Below are 25,181 nucleotides of genomic sequence, written 5' to 3'. Positions count from 1 at the left end.
AATTCGATGAGAACCACTATCCAAAAATTAGTTGCCAGCCCGGGAATCGAACCTGGTACCTCCCAATTGCTAGTCAGGAATGCTTACCCTTACACCAAACTGACAATCAATTTGATATCAATTGATAATTTGACATCTTACAAGAACGGCGTTTTCTACAGAACGTCAGCTCTTTTGATTTCATTGAATGTTATATCAGTGTAACAGTAAATTTTATTTGTTGATGAATTCTGAACAAACTAAATTGGCCATTCAAATCCATACAGTTGAGGAACTCAAACAGATTTGACACAAGGTAATAGTTGATAATGGCTCCTATTTAAACAAAATTGGAAAATCATCATCAGAAATAATTTGGCACGAACTACAACCTAGACACGAATAATAGAAGTGAAGGGGCAATAACCGAGGGTTAATAATTCAGTAGCCTATTACAGCTGAGGTTTCTCGTGGATTGTTGATTTTTGGGGTTGAGAGGTGTCTTGGATTCGTAGTCTATTTCTATTTTGAGATCTACTATAAATCTGATTATTTATTTTTCATTCATGCTGATCTATTACTATAGTGAGGACTACATTATAATGGCAGTGTTTAATTAGCAATGGTATTTCTATCCTTGTCTATCATTCAACAAAGTGGATAGCGCTATCTCTTTCTCGCTTTGCTCTGTTACCAGATCGGCTTTTAACAATGTAGAATTGATAATTAATTATCAGGATTTTTCATCTAGAATTATTCATCATGAATCAGCTGACAAGTGATTACACAGATGTGTGGAGAAGACAGTCTATTACTGTATTTGTATAAGGTCTATAGTTTCAATCAAAGACATTTAAAGAGGTATGCATCTTTAAGCTGGGTTTACACCAAAGTTATTAACAAAATGGTTATAACTTAATCCTTATAGATTCTATTAGATTGAACGGAAGTTGACAAACTCATAATGTTCATCATGTGTATGATAAATTATGTTCAATCTAATATAATCTGGAAGGATTGAGTTATTAACATTTTTTAAATAAATTTGGTCTTATCGCAGCTTTAAGGTCTTTGGTTCCAATATTTTGTTTTGCAGTCATGGTATTATTATGCGTGCCCATCAGTATCAATATTTTCACATTCGAAAAAACGTATTTAATAGGTGAATAAAAATAAACAAATGAACTAAATAATGCTGGAGAAATTATAATATTTTTGATTCTAAAGAATTAATTTTCATCAGATAGATCATCACGGAACTGGATGAATTATATCATATGGAATACAAATTCAAACGTGAACTGAGTTTGCTAACATTTAAAACAGTTCACATCTGGTACTTGTGGATGAGAATACTGCGTGAGGTCTACTGTTCACAGAACTACTATTTATCAAGATATTTCATTTTTATTATGAGAATTCATCATTAAATTATTGGAAAATATAATTTTCATGATAAGATATAATTGGTTATTTTAAACGAGAATGAACAGTTAATTTCAATAAGCCTGTATCAGCTAATGTCTATAGAAGGCATTGACAAGACGGAGGATCGGCATCGTTGTTCTCCTATCTTCCAACACTATTATTATAACGTGGACCTCTCTATACAATGTTCACGGTGAGAATACTAATAAGCTCACAACTCTGGGAATGAACTATTATAGTTTGAACATTTTTAAAATAAATATTTTTAAATTAAAAATGTTTCAGAATGTACGTTCGAATTCTGAACTACATATTTTGGGAATTACAAGAATTTCATCATCATTGATTTTTATAGAGTATCTAATACTAGAGACCCCCTCGGTTGAAGAACTCGCTCATAACCTGTTGTATTGATCTCTGAGATCAGCAACTTGTGATCATACAGATTTGTTGAGAACTATTATGTAGAGAACTAACATCTAACTAGTAGTTCTGTGAACAGTAGACCTCGCGCTCAGTGAGTTACATTGACCTTTTGTTATGTCTTCTCAAAAATTAATAAATAATTTATCAATTGAAAATGTCTAGAAAAATCCTAAATAAACATGGAGCTTTCTGTCCTATCGACCGTGACGTGTCGTCCCGGAATGTGATTGTGAGCGCTGTTATCAGGTCTGGCTGCAACTGTCTACAATGTTGATGGAAAGATACATTTTCAAGATGTTCTATGTTTTTGAACGGGTAGTATTATAGTCCACTAGACAGCTGATTTATGATGAATAATTCTATAGTCACGGTAATATTGGCGTATGAAGGAGGCTCCTTTTTCCTTTCATATTATCCTTGAAATGCAAAATTTCCAAAAACCTTGTATATAAGTCGACGCGCAATTTAAAAAGGAACATACCTGTCAAATTTCATGAAAATCTTTTACCGCGTTTCGCCGTAAATGCGCAACATGTATACATTTATACATTTAAACATTAAGAGAACTGCCAAACCGTCGACTTTAATCTTAGACCTCACTTCGCTCGGCCAAATATATATTTTACAAGTATTATATTACAGTTGTAGACTAGATTCCAATCCTAGTAGAAATCATATTCCAATTGAGAAAAAAAACTTTCTGTCGCTTCAAAACTTTTGTCCGCCATCTTAGATCCGTCATATGGATCCAAAATTATTTTGTGTCCAACTTTATTTCTTCAAATGGGAAGGTGGTCATGTGATACATGATTTCCATACAAAATTTTTCATGACTTCGCTAACGCTCGTTCAATGAAAGATCTGATTTTGAAGTTCCTATTGGTATTGGAATTCGGGAAGAGCTGATATGCTTTGGATGTAGAGAGAAAAAAGATTTGAAACTCTCTCAGTTGACATGAAAGAACACAAAATTTGTTTTGAGATATCACAAATAGAGAATCATAAGTGAATGTATGAGACGGAGGGGAAGTGGTCAGAAGAATGAAATATGGAAGAGAAGAAATAGAAGGAGAATAAGAAGAGAAGGAGGGGATGAAGAAGAAGAAGAAGAGAAGAAGAAGAAGAAGAAGAAGAGAAGAAGAAGAAGAAGAAGAAGAAGAGAAGGAGGTGGACGCAGCTGTGGTTGGAAGAATAGGATATGAAAGAGAAGGAGTAGAAGGAAAATAAGAAGAGGGGATGGAGGAGAAGACAAGAAGAAGAAGAAGAATAGGAGGAGGAGGAGGAGGAGGAGGAGGAGGAGGAGGAGGAGTAGGAGGAGGAGGAGAAGGCAGCTGTCAACAAAGTTTCCGTGACAAAGAGCAGTTTGAGGTGTGTTGTGGTGCTGTAATATCAAACAACTCATAAATTGTGTTCTGATGCAATCATTTATCACAAACAATGAGTGTGACCCTCAAATAAATGACCAAGAATGAGGAGGAGGCGAAAAAGGAAGATGAGATTGATTTTTTGATTCTGAGAATGTTGCAGGAACTCCTTGTTTTGAAATTTTTTAGAAATTCTGTACTTTCTGGAAAGTGATTCAGAAATGCAAAAGGTGAGTTAACAATGGCAAGAGAGAGAAACGGTGAGAGATGTGAAGAGAGAGAGGAATTAGATTAGATTAGAGTTTTTTTATGTATGTTACAATATTTACTGGCTTACTCACTTATTTAAATGGAATGACGTTGTTGCTAATTTTACAAAGTATTAAACATTTAACGATGAGAATAAATATTGAATGCAATCGAATAACGATAATAAAATATTGTGATGTAACTTCATAAATCGGCGGTGTTTCAACAAATAAATAATTGTCGATTCTCTGACAAGGCTATTAAATAATATCCTTCCCATCAACACACGACAGAGAGAGAGATTGATTGATTGAGTACTTTATTTATGTAGATTACAATATATACTGGCTTATACACTTTTATATAATAGCTTACAATACAGCAAAATTATAGATGAATTTACATAATAGAGACTAAGAAAATAATTATTGACCTGTATATGATATGAAAAAGTAATTTGTAATCTATAGATAATTATATTGTAATGCATCTACATAAATTGGCGGAGCTTCGGACATATCAATGTCCATTCTTCGGAAACAATATTCGATGATATCCTTCCCACTAACTCTCCACCAAAATTAAAGAGAGAGAGAGAGAGAGAGAGAGAGAGAGAGAGAGAGAGGAGAGAGAGAGAGAGAGAGAGAGTGAGTGAGAAAGTTAGAGTGACAGAGAGATTAGATTAGATGAGATCTCTTTATTTATGTATGTTACAATATTTACTGACTTAAACACTAATTTACATTAAATGACGATAATGCTAGTTATTCAACAAATTTCACAAAGTATAAATAATTAATCAATGAGAATAAATAATGCAATTAGAATAACGATAATATAATAATGAAATGTAACTTAATAAATCGGCGGTGTTTAAACAAATAATTGTCGATTCTTCAAGAATGATTTAAAATAATATCCTTCCCATTAACACACGACCGGGTTGTGATGAATTGATTGATTGATTGACTGATTGAGTACTTTATTTATGTAGATTACAATATATACTGGCTTATACACTTATATACAATAGCTTACAATACAGCAGAATTATGGATGAATTTACAAAATGAAAATTGAGAAAATAATTATTGAGCTGTATGTAATATGAAAAAAAAATAATTTGTAACAACTATAGTTAAAATAGATAATATTTTTATGCATCTACATAAATTGGCGGAGCTTTGGACATATCAATGTCCATTCTTCGGAAACAATATTCGAAGTATTCTTCCCACTAACTCTCTACCAAAATTTGAATTCAAATTCTCTTACAAAATGAATTGGAGAGTGAGATAGAGAGAGGGAGTGTAAGATAGAGAGAGAGCAAGAGAGCTGCGGAAATATGAAGATAGTCAGAGAGAAAGAAATAATGACAGAGAAAGAGAACGCAGGGTTTAAGAGAGAAAATTCTGAGCCCCCAGATTAAACGCTTGGGGAATAGAGTCGTTTTGAGCCCCGGCATGTTTTCCATGTTATTCGCATTCGCTGGGTTTGTTTGTGTGTTTGTGCTCCACTTTGGCCATGTGACGGGAATTTGGCGCCATATTCTCTGAATCGGAAAGTGGGAGGAGGAGGAGGAGGAGGAGGAGAAAGAAAGGGAACTTTTTGATTCTACAATCTCATCCTGGATTTGTACTAGTAGTTCTGTGAACAGTAGACCTCGCGCAGTTATAAGAACGTCCCAAACCATAAGCACATCCACACAGATACACAACCGACTGAATCGTCCAGGAATGAGATCAGCAGGCTCGCTTCGCTCGCCTGCTTTTTTCATTTGAGCAATTTTATCAAATGTTAGGACAACCCAGTCGGATGTCCAGACTAAACGTCTGGCTAAACGGATATGGCGAGCGAAGCGAGCCTGACGGCTAGTAATATAATATTCCCAGGAATAGCTCTGATTGAAGCAGCAGTGCCCAATCAATTTTTCCGCGATAAATGCATTTCAATCTTCAACTTGGTGCCAACCTAACAAAGTCAACTCAACTTAATGCCAACCTGACAAAATTAGTAATTTAGTTACCAGTTAACAACTATTTCGAAGAGGTACTCTCTCTGGATTATAGTTCTATATTAACATATGGTATGGACATTTTTCAATTATAATTAAGAGAATAAGAAGAGTATACATGCTAAAAGACGAACTTTAAACCCTTAAAAACAACCCTTAGAGTTAAAATATTGCCAAAAGATTCCTTAGTGCGCCTCTAAAGGGCCAACTGAACATACCTACCAAATTTGAACGTTTTTGGTCCAGTAGATGACACCCTATACACTTCTATACACTATACTTCTTCATATTGTTAGAAAAATATAACTAGTAGAATCTTTATTTCATTGGCATATACCCCATTCCCACTAGGATATTATTCTTTAATGCGAGTGAGTGAGAGAGTGAGTCAGTCAGCGAGTGAGTGCCATTTCGCTTTTATCTATATTATATTATATAAAAGTGGTTGACAATTTTTAAATTTGTGTTTTCATTAAGAATAAGAGTCCTAGGAATGCTGGGGACAAGAAGGCGGAAAGAAGGACTAAAATAAGAGGAAGGTGAATGAGAAGAGGTAAAAGAAGAATACAAAAACTGAGAAGAAGATGATACTCAGAAATGTTGGGACAAGAAGGTGGAAGGAAGAAGAAGAAGAAGAGAGAGGGGAAGAAGAAGAAGAAGAAGAGGGCAAGAAGAGAACTGAGAAGGACTTGAAGACGCCAAGAATGTATGTTTGTTACATGATTATTTGCTCCCCCACCTTCCTATCACGAAAGTCAGAAACCCCCAAACCAGATTCCACCAGCGACCAGAAGTTGGGGGAAATTATCGATTTACCCACTACTCTTGGGGGGCTCCAGCCCCCCTTGCACGAGTGTACCCCCCTATAGTGAGGTCCACTTTATAATGACAGTATTTGTTCAACTTTGGTTCTGCTATCCTTGTCTATCATTCGACAAAGCCGGTGGTACTAACCTTTTCTAGGTCCACAACGATGCCAATTATGTTTTTGACAGTGTAAAAATATAATTAATTAATGCAGAGAATCGGCATCGCTATTCTCCTATCTTTATCCACTGTCATTATAACGTGGACCTCACTATAATAGACGGGGTTTACATCCCTTCTCGTGGATGAGAGGGTTCCCCGCACTGTAGGGCTTGGAAAGGACCATTCCAAAAATTTTCAAAAATTTTGTTAATGGTGGTCCCCCTGAAATGTTTAGTTTAGGGTATTATAAGTTATATAGGGTCCACGTTATAATGGCAGTGACTGATTGATGGTATTGCTATCCTTGTCTATCATTCAACAAACCGCAAAGCGCTATCCCTTTCTCGCTGTGCTCTGTTGCCAGATCGTCTTACAACAATGTAGAATTAGTAACTGATTAATTTCATCACAATTATGGAAAATTCATTATGAAATGATTGAGGGATATAATATTGACCGAGCGAAGTGAGGTCTAAGATTCAAGTCGACGGTTTGGCATTTCACTTAATGTTTAAATGTTTATATGTTGCGCATTTACGGCGAAACGCGGTAATAGATTTTCATGAAATTTGACAGGTATGTTCCTTTTTTAATTGCGCGTCGACGTATATACAAGGTTTTTGGAAATTGTGCATTTCAAGGATAATTAAAAGAAAAAAGGAGCCTCCTTCATACGCCAATATTAGAATAAAAAATCAGACTATAGAATTATTCATCATAAATCAGCTGTCTAGTGGACTATAATACTACCCGATCAAAAACATTAAACATCTTGAAAATTGTATCTTTCCATCAACGTTGTAGACAGTTGCAGCCAGACCTGATAACAGCGCTCACACTCACATTCCGGGACGACACGTCACAGTACGATAGGACAGAAAGCTCTATGTTTATTTAGGATTTTTTCTAGACATTTTTAATTCATAAATTATTTATTAATTTTTGAGAAAACATAACAACAGGTCAATGTAACTCACTGAGCGCGAGGTCTACTGTTCACAGAACTACTAGTAACTAATTAATTTCATCTCAATTATGAAAATTCATTATGAAATGATTGAGGAATATAATTTATTGATTAACAAAATATGATATTGGTTATACTAAACGAGAATGAACAATCAACATTACACTATAGTAAGGTCCACATTATAATGACAGTATTTGATCAACTTTGGTTTTGCTATCCTTGTCGACAAAGCCGGTGGTACTATCATTTTCTAGGTCAACAACGATGCCAATTATGTTTTTGACAGAGCAGAAATATAATTAATTAATGCAGAGAATCGGCATCGCTATTCTTCTATCTTTATCCACTGCCATTATAAAGTGGACCTCACTATAGTAGTTTTGTGAACAGTAGACCTCACGCAGTATTCTCATCCACAAGTACCTGATTGAAACTACAGACCTTATGGAAATACAGCAATAGACTGGCTTCTCCACACATTTGTGTAATCACTTGTCAGCTGATTTATGATGAATAATTCTATAGTCTTATTTTTACTCTAATATTGGCGTATGAAGGAGGCTCCTTTTTCCTTTTATATTATCCTTGAAATGCAAAAATTCCAAAATCCTTGTATATACATCGACGCGCAATTTAAAAAGGAACATACCTGTCAAAATTCATGAAAATCTATCATCACGTTTCGCAGTAAATGCGCAACATAGAAACATATAAACACTAGCCGTCAGGCTTGCTTCGCTCGCCATATCCGTCTAGCCAGAGGGCTCCGCCCCCTGGACTCCCGACTGGATCGTCAAAGAATGAGATCAGCTGGCTCGCTTCGCTCGCCTGCATTTTTCATTTGAGAATTTTTATCATATGTTATGACGATCCAGTCGGGGGTCAAGACTAAACGTCTAGCTAAACGGATATGGCGAGCGAAGCGAGCCTAACGGCTAGTAATATAATATTCCCAGGAATAGCTCTGATTGAAGTAGCAGTACCCAATCAATTTTTCCGCGATAAATGCATTTCAATCTTCAACTTGGAGCCAACCTAACAAAGTCAACTCAACTTAATGGCAACCTGACAAAATTATTAATTTAGTTACCAATTAACAACTGTTTCGAAGAGGTACTCTCTCTATATTATAGTTCTATATTAACATGAAAATGGTATGGTCATTTTTCAATCATAATTAAGAGATTGGACTAAGAAGAATATACATGCTAAAAGACGAACTTTAAACCCTTAAAAACCACCCTTAGAGTTAAAATATTGCCAAAAGATTTGTTAGTGCGCCTCTAAAGGGCCAACTGAACATTCCTACCAAATTTGAACGTTTTTGGTCCGGTAAATTTTTAGTTCTGCGAGTGAGTGAGTCAGTCAGTGAGTGCCATTCCGCTTTTATATATTATATAGATTCAAACATTTAAACATTCAAACATTAAGAGAAATGTCAAACCGTTGTCTTGAATCTTAGACCTCACTTCGCTCGGTCAATAAATATATCTCACAAAAAAGCTGTACTACTCCTTACTATAGTCATTATGAAAGGCTTAATTGAGAAGGTTGAAGAGAGGTGGTTTAATGGAAGGGGTTTCAACCCTCCTTGGAGAAGTAGAGGATGGATTAAAAGAGGGGGTACTTCTCCTTTTGGAACCCCCCCAAGGGGGGTACAAGCCAGGATATCCTGTTCTGGTTCTTGAGAAGAAGATTGCTTCTCCGCTATTTCTTCTTGTGGTAGATGCTTTCAACAAACGCTAGAGAAAGATTTTGCTCTCTCGTTTTCTTCTTCTCCTTCTCTTTCTTCTTCTTCTTCTTCTCCTTCCTGATTCTTCTTCTTCTTTTTCTTCTTCTTTCTCCCTCCTGTTCCTTCTCCTTCTCCTACTTCTGCTCCTTCTTCTTCTCCTTCTTTCTCTTCTCCGTTTTCTTTATTTCTTAATCTTCTCACCCATTAACATTGTACCTCTTTCCCATTTTTACTTTCCTTGCCCTATTACCATAGGTAAGGAAAGTATTGCTTTCCAAAAAAAATTAAGGTACCCTAATTACAAGTTTTCTATACTTTTCAAGGTCCCCCGAGTCCAAAAACATTATATTTGGGTGTAGGTATGTGTGTGTGGGTGTGTGTGTCTGTGAACACGATAACTCCATTCCTAATTAACCGATTGACTTGAAATTTTGAACTTAAGGTCCTTATACCATGAGGATCCGACAATAAGATATTCACTAAAATTCAATTCAAGATGGCGGAAAAAATGGCGGATAATTACTAAAAAAACATGTTTTTGACGTTTTTCTCGAAAACGGCTCTAACGATTTTCTTCAAATTCATACCATGGATAGCTATTCATAAGCCCTATCGACTGACATGAGTCTCATGTCTGGGAAAATTGCAGGAGCTCCGTAATATTATAGAGAAAAATGGCGGATAATTACTAAAAAACCATGTTTTTCACGATTTTCTCAAAAATGACTCGACCGATTTTTTACTTTCCTTGCCCTACTACCATAGTTAAGGAAAGTATTGCTTTCCAAAAAAAATTAAGGTACCCCGAAAATAAGAAATTCAATGAAATTCAATTCAAGATAGCGGAAAAAATGGCGGATAATTACTAAAAAACCATGTTTTTCACGTTTTTTTCGAAAAAGGCTTTAACGATTTTCTTCAAATTCATACCATGGATAGCTATTTATAAGCCCTATCAACTGAAATGAGTCTCATTTCAGGGAAAATTTCAGGAGCTCCTTAATATTATTGAGAAAAATGGCGGATAATCACTAAAAAACCATGTTTTTCACGATTTTCTCAAAAATGAATTGACCGATTTTTTTCAAATTCATACCCTGTATAGTTATTTATCAGCTCTATCAACTGGCATGAGTCTCCTCCCTGGGAAACTAACAGGGGGTCCACCCCATCTTTGAGAAATTTACTTTGTAACCTCCTTCTCGTGCGTGAGGTATGTAGGTAGAGCAGTTTATTCAAAAGAACACATGTCGATATTTTATTTGTAGAACAGCTGTTTTGACAACTTTTAAAAAATCCTCAAATTACACAATTCAAACAAAGGAAAATGTACCGTACTCTGAACACAATAACAATTATAGTATAATCATAGTTTCATTTATTTAGCCGCCAATCGGCATAATGTTATTCCCCGAAATTATCCTCGGTTAAGAATGAGGCTTATAGATCAATGAGCAAGGAAAGTTGTGTGAGTGTACCACACCAGTTTTTTTCTCCACGTTTTCTCATACAGTTAGTTCCCTTTGTGTCCCAAAATCATATTATATATTAATTATAAATCATATATTTATATAGTGTGATATAATCCTTAAGCAATTCGTGCAAATTTTATTTCTTATACATCCGCGGTCTACAAAATTATCCACTCAATATTGGTTTATTGGTTTATTATACTCTCATGGATAGTGACAAGCACCATATGGACAATAGTCATACAATAAAGAGAAAACAACATATTGACACAAAACACAACAATTTTGTACATAATAAAACAATATAGTACATCATAACGCAAATAACAAAACAACAAATAACCTATATCTAAGACCATACAACATTTGTAACTAATGCAACGTATTCAATGGTCGAAGATACTTCGCCACTCATAAAAACATTTCTCTAATAGCCAACATTTTAGATTAGTCTTAAAAGAGTTTAGGGTTTGGGCAGCTTTAATATTCTGTGGTAACAGTTGAACACTTTTTTACCAATGTAATTTGGGTTGTGCTCATAAAACCCTGTCCTGTGCTGTTCAACTCTGACTGAGCCCCTGTATCTTGTATTGTGTTGATGAACATCCACACCTGTCAACCAATCATATTTCATTTTATAAGCAAAGATTGCCAGATGATACAAATAGAGACTAGGAACCGTCAAAATTCTATTATCTTTGAATAGCGATCTACATGAGAAACGGGGTGGCTTCTTAAATATGATTATTAGGACTCTCTTTTGGGCACAGAAAATAATACAATAGAATATATACAGTAATCTATAAGAAAATGTAATATAATTTTTAATATAAATGTAGCAACCTTTTATCCTCAGATACAAAATTCCCTCACAAAATAAATCAAAATATAACTTGACAAAATACTCCGCATTGCTACAAAATAATCCGACTCATCTAAATTCATTCGATTCATCCACGAGTTGCCGGTGCAATACATCTGATTAGCATAACTGCCCCATTGATTCACGCCAACAGGTAATGAATAATTCATCCATAATTCATGAATGAATCCATTTCTATTCAGTAGGGCACTGCGGGCTTTTATGAATTGGGTTTTCGTGTGATATTTGAACGTTTCAAGTGGAAGATGATAAATTTTGAGTTGCCCTGCATTTATAGTGAGGTCCACGTTATAATGGCAGTATTTGATTAGCAATGGTGTTGCTATCCTTGTCTATCATTCGACAAAGCAGATAGGTCTATCTTTCTCCAACTCCGAACAGTTGTCAAATAGTTAGTATAATATGTAGAAAAAATCAATGAAATACCTGGATATACAATTTTAATTATGAAAATCTATTAGTACGTCATGAAGAGTTATATTTTCTTGGTGGATACGATATATTTGGGATGGATTTAATCATTATTGACCGAGCAAAGTGAGGTCTAAGATTCAAATCGACGGTTTGGCATTTCTCTTAATGCTTAAATGTTTAAATGTTTATATGTTGCGCATTTACGGCGAAACGCAGTAATAGATTTTCATGAAATTTGACAGGTATGTTCTTTTTTTAATTCCGCGTCGACGTATATACAAGGTTTTTGGAAATTTTGCATTTCAAGGATAATATGAAAGGAAAAAGGAGCCTCCTTTATACGCCAATATTAGAGTAAAAATCAGACTATAGAATTATTCATCATAAATCAGCTGACAAGTGATTACACAGATGTGTGGAGAAGCCAGTCTATTGCTGTATTTCCATAAGGTCTATAGTTTCAATCAGGTACTTGTGGATGGGAATACTGCGGAGGTCTACTGTTCACAGAACTACTAGTATGAAAGGAAAAAGGAGCCTCCTTCATACGCCAATATTAGAGTAAAAATCAGACTATAGAATTATTCATCATAAATCAGCTGACAAGTGATTACACAGATGTGTGGAGAAGCCAGTCTATTGCTGTATTTCCATAAGGTCTATAGTTTCAATCAGGTGCTTGTGGATGAGAATACTGCGTGAGGTCTACTGTTCACAGAACTACTAGTCTATCATCCGACAAAGCGGATAGCGCTATCTCTTTCTTGTTTTTCTCTGTTGCCAGAACGTCTTTTAACAATGTAGAATTGAAAATTAATTAACAAAATATTTATTTAATCATGATTATGAGATCATTGGAAAATATAATTTCTTGCTTCATAAAATATAATTGATAATTTTAAACGAGAATGAACCGTTAATATTACATCAATGAACCGGTGTCAGTTACCCTCCATACAAGGCATTGACAAGACAGAGAATCGGCAACGTTGTTCTCCTATCTTTCTCCACTGCCATTATAACGTGGACCTAACTATAGGACTATAGCTCCGCAACGTTGCCAGATTGTTCTTGAACGGACTAGAAATATAACAAATTTACAGAACATCCATTCTCAATAATATTGTGAAAAATTATTGTAAAATAATTGAAAAAATATTTTCAGACGATTAAACTATAGTGTGGTCCACGTTATAATGGCAGTGAATGAAGATAGAAGAATAGCGATGCCGATTCTCTGCATTAATTAATATTATATTTCTACACTGTCAAAAACATAATTGTCATCGTTTTGGACCTAGAAATGATAGTACCACCGGCTTTGTCGAATGATAGACAAGGATAGCAAAACTAAAGTTGATCAAATACTGTCATTATAACGTGGACCTTACTATATATTTGATTATTTTTAACAAGAATAAATAGTTGACATTAAATCAGATATATCGGAATCAGAAATTCACCATTGGAGCCAGTGGCAAGGCAGAGAATCGACAACGCTGTTGGCCTATCTCTGCCACTGAGTTTATAACGTGGAATCTCAATGTAATTTGAAAACTAGACGGATAAAAACATAATAAGATTGCAATATTTCAATATCCCTAATTATATTTATATTTATCCTTACATATATACATCTGTTGTACCTCTCCTCTAACTTACCTTTTCTCTACCTTAATATTAAATCCTGCTTATCCCTCAAAAATTATCCCTTAAAATTGTTATTTCTCACTGGAGACAAGAGATTATAATTTTTTTTAAAGAAGCAAAGATCAATTTTTTTTTTTTTTTTACTCGTGCTCCGCAAAGATCTATTTTAAAATTTGACAAACTGAAAACTTGACGTAATGAAATCTTGAAGAATTAAAAATAGGTCTATAACCATCCTCGGTTAATTAAGGATTTTTACGCAAAATTTCAAGTTAATCAGTTAAGTAGTTGAGACGTGATGATGCATAGAACATAATTTTCCTATCCTGTACGTGTATAAGCCAATTCTCTTATAGTATACTAGCCGTCAGGCTCGCTTCGCTCGCAATATCCGTCTAGCCAGGGGGGCTCCGCCCCCTGGACCCTCGACTGTATCGTCCAAGAATGAGATCAGCAGGCTCGCGGGTATCATAAATGTTAGGACGATCCAGTCGGGGGTCCAGACTCAACGTCTGGCTAAACGGATAAATTGCGAGCGAAGCGAGCCTGACGGCTAGTAATAAAATATTCCCAGGAATAGCTCTGATTGAAGTAGCAGTGCCCCATCAATTTTTCCGCGATAAATGCATTTCAAGCTTCAACTTGATGCCAACCTAACAGAGTCAACTCAATGCCAACCTGGCAAAATTATTAATCTAGTTACCATTTAACTACTGTTTCGAAGAGGTAATCTCTCTTGATTATAGTTCTATATTAACATATTGACATATTGACATTTTTCAATTATAATTTTAAGAGATTGGGAGAAGAAGAATATACATGCTAAAAGACGAACTTTAAACCCTTAAAAACCACCCTTAGAATTAAAATATTGCCAAAAGATTCCTTAGTGCGCCTCTAAAGTGCCAACTGAACATACCTACCAAATTTGAACGTTTTTGGTCCGGTAGATTTTTAGTTCTGCGAGTGAGTGAGTCAGTGAGTGAGTTAGTGAGTGAGTGAGTGAGTGAGTCAGTCAGTCAGTCAGTGAGTGAGTGCAATTTCGCTTTTATATATGGAAACCAGAGAAGAAATGACGATTATTTAATTTTGTGATAATATCCACACTTGATTAGCCAGCTTCAGTTTTAGTTCTGCTATTAGCTTCAAAAACTAAGTTCCTGATAAAAAAAGTAGAAAACTTTCACCTAAATATCAAAGAAGAGATAAAAGTGAGAACATACTCATATAATGCAAAGAACAGTCTTGAATTTAAGGAAAGAGCTTTTCACACTCAATGAAAGGCTCTTCATGTAAAACCCCTTAGGGCGAGATAACCTTCTTCTCTCTCGTTTTTCTCCTTCTTCTTTCTTCTCCTAACTCTTTAGTTTTCTTCTTCCTCGCCTCTTTCTCTCCTTCTTCTTGTTCCCCTTTCTTCTTGTTTCTCTTCATTTTTCTCTTTATCATCCTCTCGTTCTTGTTTTCCCCCTCATCTCCTTCTCTTCCTTTCTTTTCTTCTTCTTCATCTTCTCGTTCTTTCATATTCCTCTTCATCTCTTTCTTGTTCCAGTACTTCATCAACTTCTTCTTCTCCACCCCTCTTTAGTTCTTCATCTTCTTCTTGTCTCCCCTTTTCCTTCTTCTTCTCCTTCTTTTTCTCCTCCTTCTGTTCCGCTTTTCTCTTCATCCTCCTCTTGCTCTAGATCTTATCCACTTCAGCCTTTCCTGCCTCTCCCACTTCCTCCACCTTCTTCTTGTTTCACTTCTTCTTCTCCTTCCTCCTCGTTTACCTCTTCTTCTTCTCCTTTGCCTCCTGGCAGAGATAAGACGGTAGTTAGGAGCCCTTTAAGATAAGCCATTCACGGAACCTGGAATAACCCGGAGTAGGCATCCCACCTCGCTTGCAGCTTCCTTACTTCAATAAACTGTGAGGACCTACTTCAAACTAAGTAGAGTTCAGTCAGGAGAGAGAGAGAGTAATAGCCTATCTTCTTTCCTTACACCTCCTCCTGCTCCTCCTTCATCTTTTCTTCTTCTCCTTCTCCATTTTCTTACATTTCTTGTCCTACTCACTCCTCTACTCATTAATCATTAATCATTATTTCTCTCTCCTAACCATCTTTTCCTCATTCTTCTTCTTCTTCTTCTTCTACTTCTACTTCTATTTCTTTATCTATTCCCTCTTTTTACGCTTATTATCCTTATCATTCCCCCAATCTCTTTCTCGATACTCTCCTGCTATCTCCTTTATTTATCACTATGCATTCCTTCTTTCTCTTCTTCTTCCTTTTCTCTCCTTCTCATCAAGCAATCTTGATCTTCTACTTTTTCTCCTTATCCTCTCTCCTCTTCAACTTCTTCTTCTTCTTCCTCTCTCCTCTCCCTTTTACTTCTTCATGTGAAACATTAATTACTTTTGTACCACATTCTCTCTTTTCCTCACCCTCCTACAATATTTATTGAGAATTTATTTTTGTCCAGTTTCGAGTTTCAAATCTGGTGTTTATTTTTTATAGAGAAAAATAGTATAAACTTCAGATATTCTGAAGAGTTTGTAGATGCTATTCGTTTTGAATATTGATATTTTCGTATTTTCGCCACACTGCACAGAAAGCAGCTGTTTTCCAGTCCCTACGTAGATCTGAAAGACCTTGTTTGCAGACGACGTCAGAAAAGGGTTTCTTTTCCGGGCTAGGCCAGAAAGTTGTCTCTTTCCAGCCGCTCATGGAAGTAGTTAATAAGTCATCCGCTAGATCGGGCGAGTGGCCACTTTCATAATCAGCTAAAGTCGCCATGATTTCAGTTCCAGTTTCGAATCAAACTAATTCGCTTCGCAACCAGTTTTATTCAATTATTTATTGTTGATTAGTGCATTCCGAATTTTCAAAAATGCTTGAAGATGACTGTGGTATTCCAAGTGAAATTTTAAAAGAATCTGAAATCCTGACTGAAAATCTTCTACCACTAAAATCAAGAGATAGGTACGATAGCTTAACGAGTATTCTTTATTTTGTATTCTTTATTTATTTTGTCAGCAATACCTGTAGTGTGGCGAAAAATATCGTTCGCACCACGGGCAAAAATGTTTTTCCAGCTCTCAATCTTTTCTAGTCCTCGGCCTACGGCCTCGGACTTGAAAACCGATTTCGAGCTGGAAAAATCTCATTTTCTGCTCTAGGTGCGAAATATACTATTTCGATCTTTTTTTTAATCAGAAGTTATTTAAACTATAAACCTTCAAAATATTATTTGAATGTGGAGGAGGAGACAATTATCGACAATTAATTGTTGAAACACCGCCGATTATTGAAGTTACATCACATTATTATATTATCATTATTCTAATTGCATTCAATCTTTATTCTCATTTATTAATTGTTTATACTTTGTAAAACTCGTTGAATAATTAGCATTACCGTCATTTAATGTAAATTAAATAAATAATGTAACATACATAAATAAAGAGATCTAATCCTTTGGCAGAATTCTTTCTTATGAAGAGAAATCTAGATCAATTTTTCTCAAACTTCTACTTCGTTTAAACTGTTCTTCTTCATTAATTTATTCTTCTCAGTATTTTTCATTTCACTCCTTTTCCTTTAAACCTTCTGCCACTCCATCCTCTTTCACGTCCTACTACTCCTCTTCCTCCTCCTCCTCCTCCTCCTCCTCCTCCTCCTCCTCCTCTTCCTCTACCTCCTCCTCCTCCTCCTCCTCTACTCCTTCACCTTCTTCACATCATCCGCTTCTTGATTCTACTTTTTCTCTTTTTTCCTCTCCTCCTCCACTACCACCGACTTCTCCTCCATCATCTCCTTCCTTCTCCTCCTCCTCCCCCTGCTCCTCTTTTTCTCCTCATCCTCCTCCTCCTCCTCCACCTCCCCCTCCTGCTTCTCCAACTCCTTCTTCTCCTCCTCTTCTTTCTCGTCTTCTATCTTCTCCTACTTCACCTCATCCTCCTCCTCCTACTCTTCCACCACCTCTTCCTCCTCTTTCTCTACTTTCTCTTTCTCTAAGTTCTCCACTTCACCTCCTCCTCTTACTCCTCCCCTCCTCCTCCTCCTCCTCCTCCTCTTCCTCCTCCTCCTCCGCCTCCTCCACCTCCTCCTCACCATTTGAAGAGCTGTTTCAAGTCCTTAGTAAGACAGCAATAAAGTCTGCAGTCCCTTAAGGGTCACCCTTAAGCCCTATAGTATAAATGAAAAGGATCTCTTTTACTCTACACCCTTTATAGTCAAATGTGTTACAACACCTCCTATAGTGAGGTCCACGTTATAATGGCAGTGGAGAAAAATAGGAGAAAAATGTTGCCGATCCTCTGTCTTGTCAATGCCTTCTATAGACGGTAGCTGATACAGGTTTATTGCTGTAATATTAACGGTTCATTCTCGTTTAAAATAATAAATTATATTTTATTTAGCAAGAGATTATACTTTTCGATAATTTCATAATGAATTTTTATAATAAAGATGTTATATTTTGTCAATTAATTATTATTTCTACATTGTTAAAAGACGATCTGGCAACAGAGCAAAGCGAGAAAGAGATAGTGCTATCTGCTTTGTTGGATAATAGACACAGATAGCAATACCATTGCTAATCAAAAACTCCCATTATAACGTGGACCTCACTATAGCATTGTCTACAAACAGTGATTGGAAAAGGATAGAGGTATCTGCTTTGTTGGATGAAAGACAAGGATAGCAATACCATTGCTAATCAAACACTGCCATTATAACGTGGACCTCACTAAAACATTGTCTACAAACGGAGATTGGAAAAGGATAGAGGTATCTGCTCTGTTGGATGAAAGACAAGGATAGCAATACCATTGCTAATCAAACACTGCCATTATAACGTGGACCTCACTATAGCATTGTCTACAAACAGTGATTGGAAAAGGATAGAGGTATCTGCTCTGTTGGATGAAAGACAAGGATAGCAATACCATTGTTAATCAAACACTGCCATTATAACGTGGACCTCACTGGAGTATATTTTCAAATTTCTTAATGGAAAAATTAATTTTTTAGACACAATTAAGCTGTAGGTATAGTCTACATTCAGTAAAGCAATATTAGTACACGTTAACTTAAAAAGTGGTTAAAATTAGAAAATAAGTGTTGAAATTTGATTATAAACTTATTCTAAGCTAGAATCTGCTGTTAAATAATAGAAAAGTAGATAATAAATAATTACAAAAGTAAAATAATAAATAATTACAAAAGTAAAATAATAAATAATTACAAAAGTAAATGAAAAGTGAAGTGCTACAAAAGTGTTGAATTCTATTGCAAAGAGTTGAGAGGACTTTGAAGGACAATTCGTTGAATAAACGTGGGAGCCCGTTGAAAAACGTCGGAAACTAGTTCTTGAAAACATCGGAAACCGTTGAAAACCCTCTGAAAAACATTTGAAAACCGACAAATATCGTTGAAACTAGTTGAGTAACGTCGACACATCGTTGAAGAACGGCGATACATCGTTGAAAAATCGTTGGAAGTGCTTCAAAAACGTCGAAAACTGGTTGAAAGCCCATTGAAAAACGTACAAAACTTGGAGATTAGTCGAAATTTGATCGTTTTCTGAGCATCTTTTTGAATTCAAGATTACCAGTATGGCTTTTGCGGCAGCTCGAATGATACTTAAGGATAAAAGAAGAAAAACTTCAAAGGAGGATTTCACACCCGCAAGGAGTAAGAGCAAGGTAATTTCTGACCTTAAGGTCATGTTTTTTCAAGGTTATGCTTCTAATTAAAGGTTATGTACTGATTATAGTGTTACATTTCAATTGAGAATTTACTCGTTCAATAGGTCAGTTAAATAAAAGACAGTTAGGTCAAGTTTGATCAATTGCTGATTCTCAGGTAATTCTAATTATCATCATTCAGGTTATGTTTTTCAAGGTCATTGTTTTTCAAGGTTATGCTTGCAATTTAAGGTCATTTACTGGTTATTGAATCACATTTCAATTTGTAATTTACTTGTTCAATAGGTCAGTTAAATAAAAGACAGTTAGGTCAAGTTTGATCAATTGCCAATTATCAGGTTATTCTAAGGCTTAACTCACACTTAGGCGACTGAGGTGGAGAAGAGACTGGACTCTAGTGGAGAGCATGTGTTTCCAAATGGTGACACTCAGACCAGTCGACTCTAGTCTCCGCGACGTCACCAATTGGAAACACATGCTTTCGAACAGAGTCGAGTCTCTTCTTGACCTGAGTAGCCTAAGTGTGAGTTGAGCCTTAGAATGACTCATTAGAATGACCCAAAACTCATCCTGACTCTAGTGGAGAGCATGAGTTTTCGAATGGTGACATTCAGACCAGTCGACTCTAGTCTCCGCGACTGTCACCATTTGGAAATACACGCTCTCCACTAGTGTCGAGATTAGTTTTGGTCATTCTAATGAGTCATTCTAAGGCTCAACTGACACTTAGGCGACTCAGGTCAAGAGGAGACTCGACTCTGGTCGAAAGCATGTGTTTCCAAATGGTGACGTCGCGAAAAATAGAATCGACTGGTCTGAGTGTCACCATTCGAAAACTCATGCTCTCCACTAGAGTCCAGTCTCTTCTCCACCTCAGTCGCCTAAGTGTGAGTTGAGCCTTATTCTCATCATTCAGGTTATGCTTTTTCAAGGTCATTGGTTTTAAAGGTTATGCTTTCAATATAAGGTCATTTACTGATTATTGTGTTACATTCCAATTTGAAATTCATTCTTTCAAGAGATCAATTGAATAAAAGCTGGCATTTCTAACTCTCAGATCATTCTGAGTTCATGTTTTTCCAAGGTTATTCTTTCAATATAAAGTAATTTACTGATTATTGATTTATATTTCAATTTGGTATTGACTCATTCAAAAGTTCATTTGAATAAAAGCCAGCAATTTCTAATTCTCAGTTCATTCTAAGGTCATTATTTTTCAAGGTTATTCTTTCAATATAAGGTCATTTACTGATTATTGATTCATATTTTGATTTGTGAATTTCTTCTTTCGATAAGGCGATTGAATGAAAGCTTCTAATTCTCAGGTTATTGTTTTTCAAAATTATCCTTTCAATATAAGATCATTTACTGATTATTTAATCACATTTCGATTTTGAATTCATTGTTTCAATAGGTTGATTGGATAAAAGCATAGAGAAACAATAGCGTAAGTAGATATCCCATGGTATAGGGCATTTATGTCGCAACTTTTACTGTTATCTCAAGCCGATTACTGTCGATTGTTGTCCGTTATTACTGTTTTGTTGGGGTGAGAGTGTATGCACGGCACAATTTGATTGATTGATTGATTGATTGGGTACTTTATTTATGTAGATTACAATATATACTGGCTTATACACTTATATACAATAGCTTACAATACAGCAAAATTATAGATGAATTTACATAATATAGACTAAGAAAATAATTATTGAACTGTATATGATATGAAAAGTAATTTGTAATATGAGAGACTACCAGCATATGAGAGACCACAATTTGAGAGACTACCAGCGTCACACAGCTGCATAGGAAAGAACTACGTGAACTATCGGCTTTGGATAACAGTAAAAGTTGCGACATAAACGCAATATACCATGGGATATCTACTTATGCTATCGTTTCTCTATGATAAACGCTAGCATTTACTAATTCTAAGTGCCGTTTGCACAATGAGAGCTTCAACTAAATCTGATTTTAAACTGGATTAAATGCATATCAAGTTTTGTTCGTTATAATGTTGTTTATTTTGAGTTTAAACGGTGACTGATTGATTGGGAAATCTACCATCTTGCTTCTTTTAGGAGAGTATTGATTATTTACCTGCAGGTTGGTCAGATATATGATTCTACTTTGTAACTAGCTGGGACCACACCCTAGAATATATAACTCAGCCTTTAACTGAGATTGTTTTTCTTTCTTTTTATTTTTCCTCTTCTCCTTTTTCTTCTTCTTCTTCTTCTTCTTCTTCTTCTTCTCCTTTCCTTCTTCTTCCTCCTCCACCACCTCCTCCTTCTCATCATCCTACTCCTCCTTCTTCTTCTTCTTCTTCTTCTTCTTCTTCTTCTTCTTCTTCTTCTTCTTCTTCTTCTTCTCTCTTCTTCTTCCTTCTTCTTCTTCTTCCTTCTTCTTCTTCTCCTCCACCACCTCCTCCTTCTCTCATCCTACCCTTCTTCTTCTTTTCTTCTTCTTCTTCTTCTTCTTCTTCTTCTTCTTCTTCTTCTTCTTCTTCTTCTTCTTCTTCTTCTTCTTCTTCTTCTTCTTCTTCTTCTTCTTCTTCTTCTTCTTCTTCTTCTTCTTCTTTCTCGCTTCTTCTTCTCTTCTTCTTCTTCTTCTCTTCTCTTCTTCTTTTCTCTTCTTCTTCTTCTTCTTCTTCTTCTTCTTCTTCTTCTTCTTCTTCACTACTTCTTCAACTTGATACTCGTCTTTGAACGTAATCTTCTTTCTTTTCCCAGTCTTCTACTTGTATTAATTCCATTTTTTGTCATTTTTATTCCCTCTTTTCTCTCTGTTTATTTCCTCCTTTTTCTTCTTCTCCTTCTTTTCCTTCCCTCCCTTCTCGCCTCTTCTTCTCAATTCCCTCGTTCTTCTTGATCCTCGTCATCGTATTAATTCTTCTTTCTCTTTGTAATCTTCTCCTTGTATTGTTTTCTCTTTCCTCTTGTCAATTATCTTCTCTCTCTCTTCTCTCCTCTTCTTCTACTTCCCTATCCAGATTTTTTCTCTTTCTTTTTCTTTTTTCTATTCTCCTACATTTCATGTTTCCCTTCATCCTTGTCATCTTATTATTCTCCTTCTTTCATCACTACTCTTTCATATTGGCATTTTTTACTTTCTTCTTCCTCTTCTTCTCCTTCTTCTTCTTCTTCTTCTTCTCCTTCTTCTTCTTCTTCTTCTTCTCCTTCTTCTTCATCTTCTTCTTCTTCTTCTTCTTCTTCTTCTTCTTCTCCTTCTTCTTCTTCTTCTTCTTCTTCTTCTTCTTCTTCTTCTTCTTCTTCTTCTTCTTCTTCTTCTTCTTCTTCTTCTTCTTCTTCTCCTATTCATCTTCATCTTCTTCATCTTCTTCCTCCTGCTCATCCCCTTTTTTTTTTCATTGTCGTAATTTACCATTTTAATTTCTTTTCCTATTCTGCTTCTTTGCATAATTTCTCTTTTCTCTTATCATTTTACATCTCTCTCTCCTCTTTCCTCTCCTCTTCTCTTTCTATGTCACACTTACATCTCTTTCTTCCCTCTCTTTCTAGGCGAGGAGTGGAAGCTCTAACAGTTTACGAAGTCTGAGCCAGGTAAAAAGAGACAGACTGATGTGAATTGTGCAAAATGAAACGCAAAAGTAGATAAATGACTGCAAAACTGATTAGAAAAACAATCAAATACATTTTATTTAGAAAATTTTAACATTTTGATATAGCAGACTTACATTTTTCCATATTAATTTTTTGATGATGATTTTTCAAGTTCCTTAGTAATGCAATTGCTACATTTTTTAGAAGCAAAACTGCAACCTCTTTGATTTTTTCCAACATTTTTGTTTGCAAATTTCTTAGTGCCGGTTTCCGAGCTCGGGATTTAAGCTAAGTTCTAGACTTTAAACAGCTGGAGTCAGAAAAACGGGACTTAGTCGCCGTCCACGTTTAAATTAAACTTCGAAAAACTATAAAATTGAACACAAAATAAAATAAAGAGAAAATAGTGTAAAGTTTCAGCTATTTTGAATTATTTAGGAATGTTTCACTTCGTCAAGGAAAAACGTTTCCAATTATAGAAATGAGAAAATAAAGATTATCATAAAAACTGCGACTACGCCCCATTTCGGATGCCAATTTTCTGACTCCAGCTGTTTAAAGTCTAGAACTTAGAGAAATTCCGAGCTCGGAAACCGGTCCTTACATTTTTTCATATTGATTTTCTGATCATGATTTTTCAAATTCCTTAGTAATAAAATTGCAATTTTTTTAGAAGCAAAACTGCAACTTCTTTTAATTTTTCCCAACTTTTTTGTTTGCAAATTTCTTAGCGAGCTCATTGCAAGTAGTCTCCTTTACACGTATCTCTGCTGATTTTAGAGTAATATTCAAATATCTCCGCCAAATACTTTGCAAACTATTGTAGAGAAATTACAAAAATTAGAGGACTTTGTAGAACTTTCACAAACTAGATAATCAATCGCAAATTTGGACAAATAGCATAATCGTGTAATAGTATTTTTTGTAGACACATTGAAAATAGAGAATTTTGTAAAATATTCTATAGAAATGATTGCAAAATATTATTAGTTAGAAAATAAAGCTGAGCTTGAGAACAATTTTCACGTAGATCAAAAAAAGTTTGCCAATAAAATTATTTAGAAAATTTCTACACATTTATGCCTGCTGCATTACTAATATTATTCATCTATGAATATTATTCTGATGATATTTTTTCAATTAGTTCACAGATTTTGCTTTCATAAAGCATTATTGCGAAAATCCAAGGAATTATGATCTTTCTCATTCATATTTCAGCAAGTTTATCGTAGTGTTCTTAGATAATATTTAAATCCCGGTTGCACAAATGCAGGTTAAATTTCAACCATGATAAAATTTACGAGAACCAATCAGAGAAGGCCTTTTTGATAAGACAGCTTTTCTGATTGGTTCTCGTGGGATTAATCATGGTTAGAATTTAACCAGCTTGAATGAAAAAGACTAAGAAATTGTCAAAAAGCCACTGATTTATTGATTTATAGAGTTTATCAGAGATTGACAATGGTGTAATAACCGAAACCGGTCTTTCTAATTATCAATAAATCAGTGGTTTTTTTGACAATTTCTTAGTCTTTTTCATTCAATATGAATAATTACCACAATATCAACTTCTCAACTACACAAAAAAAAATTTAATCAGCTTTTGTGCAACCGGCACTTAGAAACATACTTCTTCGAGCATTTTTTGATTTAGCGAATTTATGAGAATGCATTAAGTATTGTTGTAGACTGATAAATTTTCACTATAACTCTAATTTAAATTTTGCATTCTGTATCATGATTTGAACGTATATTTCTTCTGCTTTGTTTTGAGACTATGGTTTTGTAACAATTGGGGCCGGTTTCCGAGCTCGGGATTTAGCTAAGTTCTAGACTTTAAACAGCTGGAGTCAGAAAATTGGCTTTTCCTACAGATACCCTGAAAAGTGACCATTTGTGCACTGATTGCAGCTGCAAAGAATCACTTTTCCGCACTAGTGCGCAAAGTGAGTACTTGGAGTACTCCAGATTGCAGCATGACAACGCATTTAGTTAGTAGGTTATATGGAGCACCAGTGCAGCAAAATCGAAATTAAGTTGGTAACAGTGACTGCGTGTGGCTGCTATAGTGAGCAGAGGTGCAACCAGCACAACGCGCTACATTATATATTATAACCAAGGACAGCGACAGCACAGTGCCACACAGCCACACACCACACAGCTGCCCCCCGCCATTCAAACACACATACATTATTCAGGCAATCACGGCGAATTATAATCGAGGGCTCTGATTGGCTGAAAAGTTCGGAGTGAGGTGAGGCGAGCAGTTAGAACAAGCGGCACGGCGAATGGTTCGGAGTACGGTACGGCGAATGATTGACAGCTGATTTTTAACATTATAAAACATAATTATGCTCATGTTCGTTGAAAGGCAAG

General features: G+C 35.5%; 1 protein-coding gene across 3 annotated transcripts in view; it reads left to right on the top strand.

The window, feature by feature from the left end:
- The window catches only part of LOC111059649 (calmodulin-A), a 75,284-nt gene that overhangs the window by 26,168 nt on the left and 23,935 nt on the right, over window positions 1-25,181 (top strand). Inside the window, exons 1-2 of one of the 3 annotated variants that reach the window (XM_039440620.1) lie at window positions 18,755-19,236; window positions 22,764-22,805. The exons of 1 other annotated variant lie outside the window; for it this stretch is intronic. In XM_039440620.1, coding sequence (XP_039296554.1) covers window positions 19,147-19,236; window positions 22,764-22,805 — 132 coding nt within the window. In that variant the 5' untranslated portion in view covers window positions 18,755-19,146. Of the gene's footprint in view, window positions 1-18,754; window positions 19,237-22,763; window positions 22,806-25,181 lie in introns of those variants that run through there. One more of the 3 variants, XM_039440621.1, reaches the window with a different exon arrangement.

This window comes from Nilaparvata lugens, chromosome 14, assembly GCF_014356525.2.
Source record: "Nilaparvata lugens isolate BPH chromosome 14, ASM1435652v1, whole genome shotgun sequence".
In the NCBI taxonomy this organism is placed as follows: Eukaryota; Metazoa; Arthropoda; class Insecta; order Hemiptera; family Delphacidae; genus Nilaparvata; species Nilaparvata lugens.
This window is presented reverse-complemented; position numbering and strand designations above follow the sequence as displayed.